At 48.5% G+C, this 14,732-nt stretch overlaps 6 protein-coding genes across 6 annotated transcripts; all 6 read right to left on the bottom strand.

The window, feature by feature from the left end:
- Positions 1 to 107: 107 nt before the first annotated feature.
- Positions 108 to 1,106, bottom strand: BX661DRAFT_172326 (uncharacterized protein; the record flags this gene model as incomplete). The annotated part of the gene is made up of 4 exons (XM_051533774.1): positions 108 to 405; positions 534 to 814; positions 965 to 1,004; positions 1,096 to 1,106. The coding sequence occupies 4 exons, from the start codon at positions 1,104 to 1,106 to the stop codon at positions 108 to 110; spliced, it is 630 nt and encodes a 209-aa protein (XP_051390172.1).
- A 1,083-nt stretch (positions 1,107 to 2,189) lies between these two features.
- Positions 2,190 to 3,134, bottom strand: BX661DRAFT_144732 (GTP cyclohydrolase II-domain-containing protein; the record flags this gene model as incomplete). The annotated part of the gene is made up of 3 exons (XM_051533062.1): positions 2,190 to 2,289; positions 2,335 to 2,884; positions 2,951 to 3,134. Coding segments are annotated over 3 exons (834 nt in total), but the record flags the coding sequence as incomplete, so codon positions are not given.
- Positions 3,135 to 4,116: 982 nt separating this feature from the next.
- Positions 4,117 to 6,099, bottom strand: BX661DRAFT_185442 (uncharacterized protein). Its single transcript, XM_051536776.1, is given in 13 exon segments — positions 4,117 to 4,196; positions 4,229 to 4,448; positions 4,463 to 4,653; positions 4,675 to 4,955; positions 4,974 to 5,077; positions 5,102 to 5,205; positions 5,218 to 5,261; positions 5,286 to 5,358; positions 5,371 to 5,373; positions 5,386 to 5,451; positions 5,491 to 5,512; positions 5,525 to 5,620; positions 5,689 to 6,099. 13 exon segments carry the CDS (start codon positions 5,760 to 5,762, stop codon positions 4,134 to 4,136), a joined length of 1,341 nt encoding a protein of 446 aa, XP_051390170.1. The 5' UTR covers positions 5,763 to 6,099; the 3' UTR covers positions 4,117 to 4,133.
- Positions 6,100 to 9,471: 3,372 nt separating this feature from the next.
- On the bottom strand, positions 9,472 to 9,954 carry BX661DRAFT_185440 (uncharacterized protein; the record flags this gene model as incomplete). The annotated part of the gene is given in 2 exon segments (XM_051536775.1): positions 9,472 to 9,903; positions 9,916 to 9,954. 1 exon segment carries the CDS (start codon positions 9,837 to 9,839, stop codon positions 9,474 to 9,476), a length of 366 nt encoding a protein of 121 aa, XP_051390169.1. The 5' UTR covers positions 9,840 to 9,903; positions 9,916 to 9,954.
- Positions 9,955 to 10,014: 60 nt separating this feature from the next.
- On the bottom strand, positions 10,015 to 12,660 carry BX661DRAFT_164335 (P-loop containing nucleoside triphosphate hydrolase protein). The gene has a single exon (XM_051533337.1). The coding sequence runs from the start codon at positions 12,313 to 12,315 to the stop codon at positions 10,021 to 10,023; it is 2,295 nt and encodes a 764-aa protein (XP_051390168.1). The 5' UTR covers positions 12,316 to 12,660; the 3' UTR covers positions 10,015 to 10,020.
- A 1,262-nt stretch (positions 12,661 to 13,922) lies between these two features.
- BX661DRAFT_132486 (uncharacterized protein) lies at positions 13,923 to 14,459 on the bottom strand (the record flags this gene model as incomplete). Its single annotated transcript, XM_051532598.1, has 1 exon — positions 13,923 to 14,459. A coding segment is annotated over one exon (537 nt), but the record flags the coding sequence as incomplete, so codon positions are not given.
- Positions 14,460 to 14,732: the final 273 nt, after the last annotated feature.

Below are 14,732 nucleotides of genomic sequence, written 5' to 3'. Positions count from 1 at the left end.
AGGGGAACCTACACAGGTAGCGGCAGAGTTATTGCTACGCCTACCGCGCTTGCGCAAAACAGGAAGAGATCTCTCTGCTGGGCAAGAGAGAGGAGTGCCCAAAGGTATCAAAGCATCTGGAGTGCAGGAGGAGACTTAAAAGAGCTAGCACCGGTGTCATTGCAATTGACAGCGCATGTGGGTGTCAGCGACGGCACATTGGTCCCACCAACAGGCAGGGCACCAGACGGCAAAGCAATAGCCGCGTGGCGCTTATTGACATGACTTATAAATTGTTCGCAAAGATCAGTGACCACCTTACTGGCGGGGATATTAAACCCAGGGTTATCCATAAACTCCATTACCATATGGTTAACTTGACGGCGAGCTTCCGTCACAACCTTGGCCACAGTGATCCCAGAAGAGCTGTTCTCAAAGATGCAATTAACCACGTACCCAATGATAACCTTATATACCTGCTGAAGGTGAGCCGCGTAGGTGGTTTTTGTGTGTTTAGATAGAAGGATCTGGTAAAGCTGCTCGACTTTATCTACCATGGAGTACGGGCTAACATGGTAAAGTCAGATAATGCTGTAGTGGGTGCACTACAAGTATCAGAAGCGCATCCGCCAGTGGGTTGCTCGTTGGTCTGCTGGTTGGCGTGTTCGTCGCAGTCAAAGTTGCCAGCCAGCTCGGGGTCAAAATGGCAATCGTCAAGAATATTGACAGTGTTATGATCGTATCTATAAGCAGTGTCATAACCCTCAAACTCATTTTCAGCCTGTTCGTTGGTCTCAAACTCCTCAGCTTCAATGACATTTGACGGCTCGGAAGCCTTGTCCCAAAATATTTGACAGTGCAAATACCTGTATTTTGTAGCTGCCATCAGGAATGTCCTCGTCATTGCCACTGAAAGTCTAACCGATCTGCCCCTCAAATATACTTTTCACATCATTATCGTTAACACTCAGATGCTCATGGTAACTTTGGGACCACGAGTTGGCAGTTCCTCTTTTGCTTCGCGGCTAGTGAAAACAAATGTAAAATAATACGTTAGTACAAGCGTTTTAAAGATATATATGACAATAACCATAGGAATAGATTGAATATACTTACTATACAATCATAGATTTAGATTTAATGTCCTTTACAACGATTGGCAGAACCAGCCACGACATCCATGAATAACCATGGTTTGAAATAGGGAAATACGTCGATCCAAAGCGCGCCTCAAGCGACTCAACTAAGTAGTTTTGCCTATTAAGACCCTGTTCTCGCCATGTCGCCAGCATATGAAAAAGGCAAGTTTAAACTTGCTCATCTGCTCAACTTTATTGTAAAGACCACACTTGCCGATCACTTCATGTGCCAACAGGCGCAAACGATGGTAATATTTCCCAGCGCCCCTCGTCGTCATCTGTACAACCCCGTTGGTCTTTGACAACTCCAAGAATCCCCACTGAATCGCATATGGCGCATCCTTGAATTCCCCCCCCACGACCAGGGTTCTTGACAATAGTGAATAGTCCATCGTCAACTTTTGGCAAAGCACCTTGCCTGGATAAACCGGCGTTAACTTTGATAATTGATTCCAAGTTGGCTAAGACCTGGTGTCGCTCAGTTTTAGCCTCCTCCGCGTCCTTTGTCAGAGCGTCAACTTTAGTAACCAGAGTATTGACTGTAGTAACCAGAGTGTTGACTGTGGCAAATAGTTAAACAAGAGTTTCCTTAATCTCGTAAGTGTTGGTGGCTGCCCTGGACGCGTCAAGCTCTACCTTGCATTGTTTTGTTCTCTCGGGTGACATTGCGATTCGAAAAAATATTTAAAAATAATAAATAAAGCTTGACAGAAAAAGAAAAGATATGTTGAGCGCCAATAGTGAGGCAGAACATGTTTATGCATGCGAATATCATTTTTTTGTTTTTTTTGTTTCAGATTGACTGACGCTCTTGATTGGAAGAAAAATTATCTATAAACAAAAAGTAGCTGCAGCTTTTTGCAAGCATAATTGTGCATTGAAAAAAAGACGAATGGTTTTTTTTAAACTTTATCTGTAACATTTGGTATTCTCTACGTGTATATATTTAAATTTTATTCCAAGCAAAAAAATAAAACAGAAGAATAGGACAGGAATAAAAAGAAAGTGTGCGGATATAGTTTTACAAGAGTTGAAAATAAAATGAAGAAGCAGTAAACCACAGGTCTCTCCTCAGTGATTGATAATACCGGGTAAACAAGCAGAAGACTCAGACATGGACAGCATATGCCCCATTCTCTCCGCCTTGGTCCTTAAGTACTTGTCAGCCTCACTCATGACATTCCTCTTTAGACTCAAATGCCTCGCATACGATGACAGATCCTCAGAACCGCCAGTCTCCGCCTGTGCCCCCTCTTCTCCGGTCTCCAACCACCATCTAGGAAACATAGGTACATGGCAAACAACCTCCAACCTAGAAGAGCTCCCAGCACCGGCACCGCAAATCTGCCTAATCTTGTCCACATTATTAGTCAACAGGCGCATTTTCGAAACGCCCAAGTCCACCAGTATGGCTCTTGCTGCCCCGTATGTGCGGGCATCCGCCGGGTGATTCAAGAGCAAGTTTGCATCGACCGTGTCATGGCCCATATCCTGCAGATTATATGCCTTGAGCTTCTCCAGCAGCCCGATACCGCGGCCCTCCTGGCGGAGATAAACAATAACGCCACGGCCTTCCCTCTGGATCAGCCGCATGGCTTCGGCCAACTGGTATCCGCAATCGCACCTTACGCTTGAGACAGTTTCGCCGGTAAAGCACTCCGAGTGGATACGCACCAGTGGCGCATCAATAAGCGAAATACGACGGGAATAGAAGCGATCGGCCGAATCCTCCACTACCATCCCATGGCTGTGATCCTTCTGGGACACTTCATGCCTGGGCTGTGCTTGGTTGCGCTGGGCTATTTCGCGCATGATCAGTTTCTGCCTCTCACCGGTGGAGGCACCCCGGATTCTGCGCTGCATTTCGGTCTCGCACGTGCCTTGGATCCGCTCCAGTGAGGCACTGCGGATGTCGTCGCCAAACACAATAGCCAAGTGTTCCTTATTGTCCTCTGCCGTATGATACAGGTGCAGGTAGAAGTGGCCTCCGGGGTACGGTATGCGTGCGCGCACCTGCACACCACCTGCGGATCCTCCGAATCTAACGTCGCACCCATGGATGCGCGCGAAACGCAGGTGCGCGGGGAGTCCGGAACAACGCTGGCTCCATTATCCAGAATCAAGTCATCCGAGACACTGTAGACGTCGGTGTCCTTATCAAGGACAGGGGCGGTAGTTGGTCGGTGGATTCACCGGTAAGCGACCAGTTGATGGGCGTGGGGCTTTTCTCCATACTGGCGTCGTTGAAAAACTGATGTTGGCCTTGTTGCTGCTCTAGGAGATGCAGTGCTTGGTCGAGGCTGGCGTTGAAGTGGTTGCTTTTTTCCTTAGTTGGCAGCGCAGCGGCGTCTTTGAGCAGGTCGGGTCTGCTGTGGTGCCGTCGGCCGGTGTCGACGGCACGACTGTGGCTGACTCGAGGTCGGCCAGACGAGAAGACATTGTTTTTATAATGTTAAAAATAAATATAATAAAAATAAATACAACGGGTATAAAGTAAAAAAAGTGGGGTCGCTTTGTTGGCTAATAATATAAAGTGGAAAAGAAAAGTTAATGAAAAAGAGACAAGTTTGGTAGATAGTAAAAGGAGGGGGGTGTGAAGAAAGGAGGCAAGAATACGAAATACTTGTTCCACGACCTTTTTTTATTAAGCATATTAGAAAATGTAAAAGATATCGCACATCGCCATTCTTTTTTATCAGTCAGCAAAAAATCGGGCCAGTCGCGGGCTCCGCTTCCGCGTTCATCGAATTACAAATACTCTTAATTTTTCGAGTGGTGTTGTGTTTGTGAGCTTTAGTTTCTATTTGTAAGCATAAATCCCAGCCAATGGCATTGATCTGGCTATCAATATTCATCATGTGCAGAGCCCAGTTTTGAAGCCAATTTGCCAATTTTTTTGTGTTTCTGAACTCTCGAATCGTCGATCACACTAGCTGACCCGGATTTAATAGTTCAAGTGATATCGCACTTCAAGAAATAAAAAAGATCTTATCTGTTCTTTTTTAGTCCTTGTAGTCAAAAGGATAAACCGCGCCGCCACTGCAACATCAAGTTGGACCAAATAATAGCAGCATTAGCCTGCCACAAAACAAAGCACCAGTCCAAAATACAATCGTATAGACACGCAGATGCTTATATGCCAGCAGCATCAGCGTACTAGCAGCCGGCAACATCTTCAATCGCCGCACAATAAGCTTCACGGTCCGCAACACCAAGTGTCGAACAGTGGCCAAAATGCTGTTGCTCGAGCGGCCAAACAAGATGCTCATGGGCAGGGCTAAGAGCTGCAGTCCAAGCTTACACAGTAGAGATACATGGCTGCTCTTATCACTTGAGAAGTGCACAGGAGTTTGGTTGGGTCGGTGATAGAGCCAGTCATGGAGACGCCAAAGTTGAGGGCGGCGACCGTTGACATGAGCACGTCCGCTTGCTGCACCAGCCGCGATTTTGTGGCTGCCAGCGCAGACCTTGAGTCTGCCGCTGATATGCTGTCGTTGATTGAGCCCAGCATGCGCTGGACGCTCTGCACGGCACGCTGCAAGGACGCCAGCTGAACAGACGTCATCCGGCTACCGCCATTACTGCTACCACTATTGCTGCCCTCATTATTGTCGCCTGCTCGCGACCCAGAAGGCCGGCCAAAATCGCGTGTATTCATAAGTGTCGTATCTAAAGGCTGTTGCTGTTGCTGCTGCTGCTGCTGCTGCTTGGGTGTCATTGAGAGGTTAAAGTTGCGTCCAAAAAGACCCATCCTTGACTGCGGTCTCGTTGGCGGCGGCTCCGTAGTATGATCCTGTGTGTCCCGTGCGTCCGAATATGCCGAGCAGAAATCGTCCTCTGTCATTGCCGCAGTACTCGGCACCCGCCCAACATAATCGGCCAATGTTCGAGGATAATGCCCCAAACCAGCACATTCAGGGGCAGTGGCATTAGTAATGGCCGGAGGCAATATCAGGCGACTGGTATAATTTTCTAGCGAACACAGTGATTCGGCTAGGTTGGAAGCCAGTACATACTCGACGCCGCCCTCGTAGGCAACTAGTAGCGGTCTCAGAGCCTGGCGCGCATGGGCAAGCAAAACGGACGACTGTGCGGTAACATAAAGACGACCCACGACGCCCGGATAATGCTCTCTTGCGACCTCTACCAGTTTTTCGACATCCTCACCAGCAATATCCGACAGCGCCAGTGATTCAACCGGGCACACCACCGCACACACTCCCTCTCCTTCAGCTCCCAACTTCTCATCAACCAACTTTAACGCGACTCGCGTGTCCTCTAATGTTTCCAGACCCCTGGCGTATACCCGCCGCCCACCGTTATTTGTCGACAACTGCCGCGCCTTGATTATAATCCGCCCCCGTGTATCCACAAGCACAGGTGCGTTGGGCCGTCTGTTTGGGTACACTTTGTTGGCCTCGCGCCATGACAGTGTTTGCGCCAGTGCCTGTGCTGCCAGTGCATGGTCGTTGTTGCAGGCACGGAGTGCGCGAAGCGTGTTGCTGTGGTCTTGTAGAAATTCCGCTGTGAATTTGGTATGTATGTTGTTTGGTGGTCGTGAAGTGTATACGCTTGTTGTGATATTGATTGTGCGATGGCTGCTGCTGCTATGTCGCTCGTGTGTGCTGTCGTTGTTGGTGTCATTCCGAACAATTCAAATGTATTTTATTTAATGAAAAAGGGGCACAGGGATATTTGTAGGCAAAAAAAATGCGAAAAAGGCAGGGAAAGAGTGCGAAAAAATGAGAATAGGTTGCGTTTTTTTCGGATGTTGAATAAAGACAGGAATCAACGTTTGATGAATGCATTGTCATCTGCAAGCCGTGCCCTGTTTATTTTCCTCTTGTACTGACAGGGGCAGTTATGCCATGCAAAGTACAAGAAAATTAGTTTGAACCCGAAAACACCGCTTTAAAAGTTTTTAATATCTTCATCGCATGAATGTGATGTACAAATAAAAAATGTACAGATTAGCTCTGGGATATTCAATTTGCCAATAAGCAACAGCTTTATGCCAAAATAAAAAAATCATTTTATTTGTTTACTTGGCATGTGACTTTTTTTTGCTCACAACTTGTTGCCTATCTTAAACATGGCATGTGAAAGACGAGAAAAAATTTACAATTTCAACTACATATTGTCAGTCATTGTTCTGTCCTTTTGTCCGTCGATTAACCTTAGTGCACGCTATGGAAAAATAATTGAGACAACGTGCAGTTGGCTCAATATTTATTCAATTCAATTGCATAGACACATCCAAAAAGTGAAAAATAGCATAGTGCGGATAGTAAATAACTGCATTTATTGTTTTTGTTATTCCTGCACTCCTCAGATGTACATCCACATATACTATGACACTTTTATTTGCAAATATATATATGAAATATAGAAAATAAAGTTGTGTAAATTTAAGCATTTCTATTTTTATAATGTCGCTACAGTTGACATTAGCTTGAAGATATAAAAAGGCATTCATGAAGAGAATCAAGCAGCTGGCAGCTGGCATAACACGCTGCTAGAAAAAATACAGACAGCAGTGCAAATATGTAAAGCTTGCATTTTGTAAAGTCTTGTTATGCAAGAGAGGGGCGTGAAAAGCACTAGTTGTCTAGTGTTAAAAATTTGGGGGTATGAATTTATAAAATATTTTATTACTAATGTTTCTAAAGTATTACTAGCGCCGGCCTCGTCTTATATATGTGCCTCGTCGCCTTTGTTGTGCACATTTCCAATTGTGCACTCCATTGGCAAAAACTGCTTCTTCTGTGAGCAGACCGTATCTTGGCAAGTCAATGTTATGGTTTTCGTGTGTGTACACTCACGCGTCTGCATTGAAAAATGGAGAGCATGTCTGGGCGTCATTATGATGCCTCCTTAATTTACGCCTGCATAATTCAATTAGTACCCTATGAACTGGTATGCAGATGGAAACTTGTTTTGCGATTCACAACTTAAACATCCACTTCCATGTCTTCAGTCTGTGCAAGTCTTATTTATTATTGTACCAAAAAAGTACAAGAGGAATAGAGGACACGCTTTAAAATATTTGTGATTGGTTGCTGTTTTAATGTTTTAATTAGCGGACAACTTGAACAAACGATTACATACAAATAAAAACGTGTTTGAATGGCATGTATTGTTCTATTAGTAAGTATATGTCACTTGCCTTAAATTCTGCGCGTAAACAAATAATTTTTTATTGGAAATTGTAGGAAGTATTGAAGTTGGGTGCTCAAATTTGTAAACAATAAAAATAGCGTTTAACAACCACTGTATGTATTTTTAGTATGGCTAATCACAATATTTAAATAGTTAAAATAAATTTAGTAATAATGCTTGTGTTTGTAAGAGTAATGCTAATGTTTTTAAACTAAAGCTGCTAAAAGTGTTTGTTTGTTAATTAAAGCGGCATACCATCATATTTATAACATTTACATACTAGTGAGCCTGTTAAAACGCTATGGTTTTATTATTTATAAATTTGAGCAAACTTTAATATTCTACAATTTCCAATAAAAAATTATTTGTTTACGCGCAAAATTTAAGGCAATGACATATACTTACTAATAAAAATACATGCCATTCAAACATTTTATATGTAAAGTATTCTAATGTGCAATTGTAGATAAAACCATTAAAAATACCAATATAAAGCGTTCTCTATTCTCTTGTACTTTTTGCGTACTATTTTACAGACTGAAGATATGGAAGTAATGTTAAGTTGTGATTGCAAAACAAGTTTCCATCTGCATACCAGTTTATAGGGTATTAATTGAATTATGCAGGCGTAAATTAAGGAGGCATCATAATGACGCCCAGACATGCTCTCCATTTTTCAATGCAGACGCGTGAGTGTACACACACGAAAACCACAACATTGACTTGCCAAGATACGGTCTGCTCACAGAAGAAGCAGTTTTTGCCAATGGAGTGCACAATTGGAAATGTGCACAACAAAGGCGATGAGGCACATATATAAGATGAGGCCGGCCTAGTAGTATTTTAGAAACATCAGTAATAAAACCTTTTATAAAATCACACCTATTTTTAATACTAGACAATTAGTGCTCCTCACACCCCCTCTTATTATAACAATACTCTGTAACATTTTAAATTTGGGGTTGTAAATTTATTTAAATTCACTTTTATTCTGCCACAAGTTATAATTTCAATTTAAAAAGCTCAGCGACAATAAATAATTAATAGAAACATATTGTTGAATGACAAATCGCTTTTATTTGCATCATCAGATTCACACTTTTATTGTTTTATTTTGTATATGCTGCTGTTGCTAGTACACAAGGTGCAAATTGTAATTTTAACAAAGAACTTGTCTACATTTTCATTTAAAAAATTATTGCTGGTACTGAGTCAAAAATAATTGCTGCTGCCAATGTTGTCACCGAGTTGCAAATGTACAGAAATAACAAAAAATACAAACAAAAAAGACGTGATATACTGCAAAAGAAAATATTTTATGGTTTTTTAATGTATTTTATTTACTTTTCAATTATTTACTATTTATAGATACTTTTTTTTTTTAAAAAAAAACCAATTGGATGGCCAATCTAACCACAATCAATGAATATCGTGGGATTCTAGTCTGTGATATTTACTATACAATAAAGCAAGTCCTAAAAAATAATATATTTTAAAAAACAATTTTTTTGCATACATTATCCAAGCATATTAAATAGATTTTGTGTAGATTTATATTTTTGGCAGACATTTTATATATTTATACATGTTTTTTTGTAATTCGAGCATAACTACAAGCGTGCAGCCAAAGGAAAACAATAATTTGATTGGCATATATATAAATACAATAATATTGGGCGTCTTTTATTTATTTTTAAATTTCTAAACATCACTAGCTTTTACCAATATCAATTTTTTGCCAGTTTAACCACTGTTTTAATATTAACTATAGTTTTTTTTTTAAAACTTCTTGTTAATATGGTTGCGCCGCAATATAAAGTTTATGTATCTGGGTCATTTAAGGATAGATTTACTAAAATAAATGAAAAAGGTTCAAGACAACTTCTGAACTATTAACACATAAAAATACTTTGGAAATTGCAGAATAATAATATATCAGCATTTATAGGTAAAAGAAAACTTGATGTTGGGGATAGCGCTGAATTAGTTATGGATGGTACAATTATAATTATTAAAAGTGAAGTGGATATAATATGTAGTGCTGTAATATCAAGAATGCATGAGCGGAATATTGGCAATACTATCAGACATTAAACAAATAAAACCTGTTAATTTTTTGTTCATTCGAGTTTTATTTGTATAGACTAAAATGCAGTGTAACTTTTTATAAAAATCAAAAAATTTCAAGTGTTTTATTTAAAAAAATACAGCGCAAGCAATAATCGAAGTAACAACAGCCGTCATGGTAATAAAATTCAGCTTTTCCAAATCCAAAACCGCACTCCTAAAAGCTTCCGACTTTACATTCATATACATTACAAAGTCATGTTCACAATTTCCATCTTCATCGCAGCTGCAGTTTACCGAAGTAGTAGTTTCATGACAACTTTCATCGTGAATATCCAAGTCGTTGAGTTCTTTAATAGATGTTGTGCTGGGTACAGCTGAGATATTTGAGTTGCCAATGCTTTTGGCGTTGATGGCGTCGGCCGAAGAGGCGTAGATATTGGTAGAGCTGAGAAGTGCAAAGAGAGTGGTGTAGAAAATAGATTTGCTGTACATATTTGGAGATGTGAATATATATGTGTGTAAGGTTTTAAATGTTACAATATAATAATAATAATAATAATAATAATAAAGTAACAAAAAGAGGGAGATTTCACAGGTTGCAATATATCTAAGCAAATATAAATAAAAGAAAGGAGGAAAAAAGTTTTCATTCCTTTTATAAGTCTTTGTGCTATCAAATAAATTGTCTTTGTATTGAGGAGCTCAAACAAAAAGAGAAGCATGGATAAAGTACAAAAAGACATGAAAAATTTAAATTAATTGGTATGGCATTATTATCGTCCAAAGCCATTTCCGCATCCTCTTCATCCTCAATGGTATTGACGTTGTCATCGACATTGACATTGGCATCGTCCGAAGCCATTTTCGCATCCTCGTCCACATCCTCGTCATCCTCAATGGCATTAACGTTGTCATCGACATTGACATTGTCATCGTCCTGGGACTCGTTCTCAACATGTCTCTCAATCATCTCATAAACGATCTTGGCCATATGTTCCACTCCCTCAACGACAACTTCCTTCCCACGACCATCCACCGACTCCCGCTGCTCCTCTCCACACCGCTGCTGCTCCCGGTGCTCCCCCACCCTCAGCCTTAGCTTCTCTCCATTCCTGACCAAACCCTGTACAATCCGCTTCATCTCAAAACACGAGTCCAAAACACTCCTTCTCCCAAACACATATAGCCCAAGTCTCGCCCTCGACAACGCCACGGTCATTCTCCTCAGATCTCTCAAGTACCCAATCGACCTAGTCCGCACCAACGACAGCAGCACAAAATCAGCCTGTTCGCCCTGGAACTGATCCACCGTACACACCCGCGGCGAGCCAAAATACGGCAACCAAGCACAGCGTCTCTGCAAAACGTCCCGGATCAGTGCTCGTTGGCCCTGGTACGTTGTCAGGATCGCAATGGAACTGAGGGGGTATCCCAAAAGACGCATGTATTGGAATGCGAGGACGCAGTATTCGGCTTCACCCAGGTTCTGGAAGTAATGCGCGGTGGGCTGGGTTTCGCCCTGGTTGCGGAAATCCGGCGTGTCGATGAACTGGAACGCATTGGTGAACCCCAGGTTAGGCCGGGCAAAGGCACCCTCGGAAGTCTGCGGCGCGAGGTCCTTTAGGTCGCGGTAGCGGAAGCGGTACAGGGAGGCGATTTCCGGACGACAGCGCGCCTGGCGATCGAGCTCCACATACGGAACCCCAAGCCGCACCAGGCGGGTGAAGAGGCTCTGCTCCATATTCGCATACAGCGCCAGGCCTCGGCTGCGCACCACAGGGGGCAGCTGATTATGGTCGCCGATCATGATCAGCCGGCGCAGGTTTCTGGAGAGCGTCAGCGGAATGAGGGTCTCGATGTCCAGCACTTGCGCAGCCTCCTCCATCACCACGGTGTCAATGCGGATGCGCAGCGAAGCCAGCGTCGTGCGGCGCAGCGCCGCGTGGGTGCAGGTCATGGCGATGATCCGCGCCTGGTTGGTCAGCAGGTAGTCGGTGCGCTGCTGCGGCGTGCTCAGCAGCTCAAATGGCTGAATATCCCGCAGCTCATCGAAGATCCGCTGGATGCGCCCAAAGCCGGCCTCGGCGGCCCTGGCGGCGCCGTCGGCGGCCAGTGCACCCGCGTGGGCGAACAGCGGCTGGCCGAGCAGCCGGCCGCAGAACGCCGCAAACGGGAACGCGTCCGCAATGTCCTGCGCATTGCCTGTGGGCAAATACTTGCGGCGGAAGCTCTCCCAGCGCACGCGCACATGCGTGACAAAGAACATGCGCGCAGTCTCGCACGTGTACCCGAAGTCGCCGCCGCCGGCTCCCATATCCGCCGCCAGCTGCGCCACCAGCCCCAGCAGCTCCTGGCGGCGCTCAAGGAACGACTCGACGCGGCCGGCCTTCGAAAAGCTCTCGTCGGCAGCCAGCGCCTCCTCGCCGTGGCCGAGCCTTAGCAGGTGGCGCGGCTCGATGTCGAGGCCAACGATCTTGGCGAACAGCTGGTTGAGCGCCTGGTTGGAGTGCGTCAGCAAAAGGATGGTCTCCCGAGGGTGCGCATGGTACAGGTTGGCGACGGCCTGGACGGCAACGTCAGTCTTCCCTGTGCCGGGCGGGCCCACAACCAGCGTCAGCCCAGGCTGCGCCGCCGACTGGATCGCCTCGACCTGCGCAGCCGTGAACGCAATCGGGTTGCGGCCCGAGCCGAGCAGCAGCGGCTCCGTGGCTCGGCTGCGCACGCGCACAGCGCCATCGGGGGTCTCCGGGAAGTCAACCTCGCACGGCGCACCAAAGCGCCCAACAACCTCGATGCGTGGGTATCGCCGGCCGAGCGCCTGGCGCAGGTGCTCCTCGGACACAAAAGTGTCGCCGAAGAACACCGTCGCTGCACCCTTCGTGTTCATTGCAGCGGCCGCTGCCGGGTCGCCGTAGCCGAGCACCGTTGGCGCCAGCCACGCGGGCAGCTCCGGCGGCCGCATCATCATGTCGCGCACAGCTGCCGCCGCCGCGCCCACGCCACCATCCTGCGCACGCCGCCGCACCACCGCAGTCAGCCGCCCATCGGCGTACACGGCCGCATGGCCGGCGGCAGCGTCGGCCGCGTACTGGTGCGCGTCCAGCAGCACGCGGAACCGCCGCACCGCGCCCCCTGCTGCCGCCGCACCGTTGGCTGCGCGGCCACGCGCATCCAGAATGCAGTCGACCTGGCAGCCACGCACAACGCCGACGTTCGCCGACCCTGCACCGACATTCCCTGGCCCTGCGCCGACATTCCCTGGCCCTGCGCCGGCACTCCCTGGCCCTGCGCCGGCATTCCCTGGCCCTGCGCCGGCACTCCCTGGCCCTGCGCCGGCATTCCCTGGCCCTGCGCCGGCATTCCCTGGCCCTGCGCGCAGCTCCACCAGCAGCAGCGTATCGCGCGGCCTTACGCCCGCATCCCACTCGGCACGCACAGACTCGGTGTACCCGCTTAGGTCCACAGCGATCTCCGCAACGACACGCGTCGGCACGCCATCCTCGCCCACGCGCGGCGGCACAACCTCGACAACAGCCACCGCGCTCAGCGGCAGCGCCATGCGCGCCCAGCCGCCAAAGCCGCCCTCCGCCAGCGGCCGCAGGCGCCGCGCCGCGTCCACCACGGCCTCGCGCACGTCGGCCGCCGCCTCCCACCGCAGAAGCTCGTGGTTGCGCTGCAGGTAGTCGTGCAGGGTCAGGAACTGCAGCCCGAGCCGCGGCACGGAAAGAACCGGGTAGCAGATGCCCCTGGCCGCGGGTGCGTTGCGTGGCTGCCCGTAGTGCTCGGCGTCCGCGAGGACGCCCGAGAACAGCTGCTGCTCTGTCGGGTACGCTGATACGCCGGACACGCGCTCGCCGGCCGTCGGCCGCCGCCGGAACCGCTCGGCAAAACACTGCAGCAGAAACTCCCGTGTGTACGCGCCGGCGCCATCGGCCACGACGATCTCCGCAGGCAGCCTGCCGCCGACCCCGGCCGCCGCCGCCGCTGCCGCAGCGCCATCAAGCACCCGCCTGCGCATGCCCACGGCCTCCGCCATCTGCCCAAGCTCCGCATCATCCAGCGGCGCAAGATGCTCGGCCACCGCCTGGCCGGCAACCTGGGACGCCGCGGCCACGGCCAGGTCCTGCAGCTTCTGCGGGAAGATCCGGAACGCCGCCAGCTGCAGCGCCTCTACGCTCGCATACCAGCCATCGCGCGCCTCCACATCGCTCAGCGCGCGGCCCTGCACTGTGGCCACTTGGAAATGCACCAGGGCGTCGAGCTGCTCGACCAGTTCGCCGAACCGCCGCGCCAGGTGGCCTGTGCGCCGGAGCCACGGCGATTGCCTGCAGAGCTCCACCACGTGCGTGTCCATAAGGAGCAGGTTGACGAACCGCCGGGTGGCCAGCTGCGACTCCAGCAAAACCAGCAGCGCAACGAACCCACAGGCATACGCCAGCGCGGGCTCGTCGTCGTCCGTGTCCCGGCGGCCGTGGTGGCCGGCTCTGCTGGGAACAGGCTGCCGATAAAGTCGGCAATCAGCAGCGCCAGGAAATCCGCATTCCTTCGCGCTCCACGCTTGTCTCCACAGTCCCTGCTGATCCTCTTCCCTGCGTGTTTCCACAGTCTGCGCAGCTGCGGCACGGCCTCGAGCTCCGCCTCAACCAGCGCCTGGCCCTGCACATGCCGCCACACGCCCACAGACACCAAGGGCAAGCACGCGTTGCGCACATTATCCGCCTGCAAGCTGCCAAAACACCCTGTAAGGAACTGCACCAGGACATTGCGCGCCGACCACATGTCCAGTCCACCGACAGGGTCCCCAGGCACCCCACCTTCTCCTCGGACAACACGGTCCGTGGTTAAATCCACCACACGCTCAACCAGCATGCCGGCACCTTCTGCCATCATCTCCCATGCGGAATCCACCAACGCCCGCCCGCCACTCTGCTGCTTCTCATTGACCATCAGCAGAATCGACATCACGTGCGTATCAGACGCTTTCGCGTGGAAGTATGGCCAAAGGTATTGCTCCAAGTACTGGTGCCGCTCGAGCGCCTGCAGGCTTGCGCGCGAGTAATTTGTGCCAATAATGTGCGAGCACACCACTGTGTCGATTAGAGCTTCTTGGTATGTTGGTGGCTCAGTGGGGTTGGATACTTGGGCCCAGTGCGTTTTGGCTAGCTTTGCGATCGTGGAGCTCTGCTGAGTATCGTTGTTGGATGGGGTTTCTTCCTCTGCTGCTTCGGCCTCTCCTGCTGCTGCCCCTGGGTTGATAGCGCTGAGTGGCAAAGGGTCGGTGGATACTGTCGATCGCCCGGGGATCGATCGCTTGCCTCCTCTTCCTCTGCCTCTGCCTCTGCCTCTGCCATTGCTTTTAGGTCCCATGCTTTTTCCTTTTCTGTG

Source organism: Kickxella alabastrina, assembly GCF_025024165.1.
Source record: "Kickxella alabastrina strain RSA 675 chromosome Unknown BX661scaffold_18, whole genome shotgun sequence".
NCBI lineage: Eukaryota > Fungi > Kickxellomycota > Kickxellomycetes > Kickxellales > Kickxellaceae > Kickxella > Kickxella alabastrina.
Note: the sequence above shows the minus strand (reverse complement) of the source record. Positions and strands in the feature narration are given on the sequence as shown.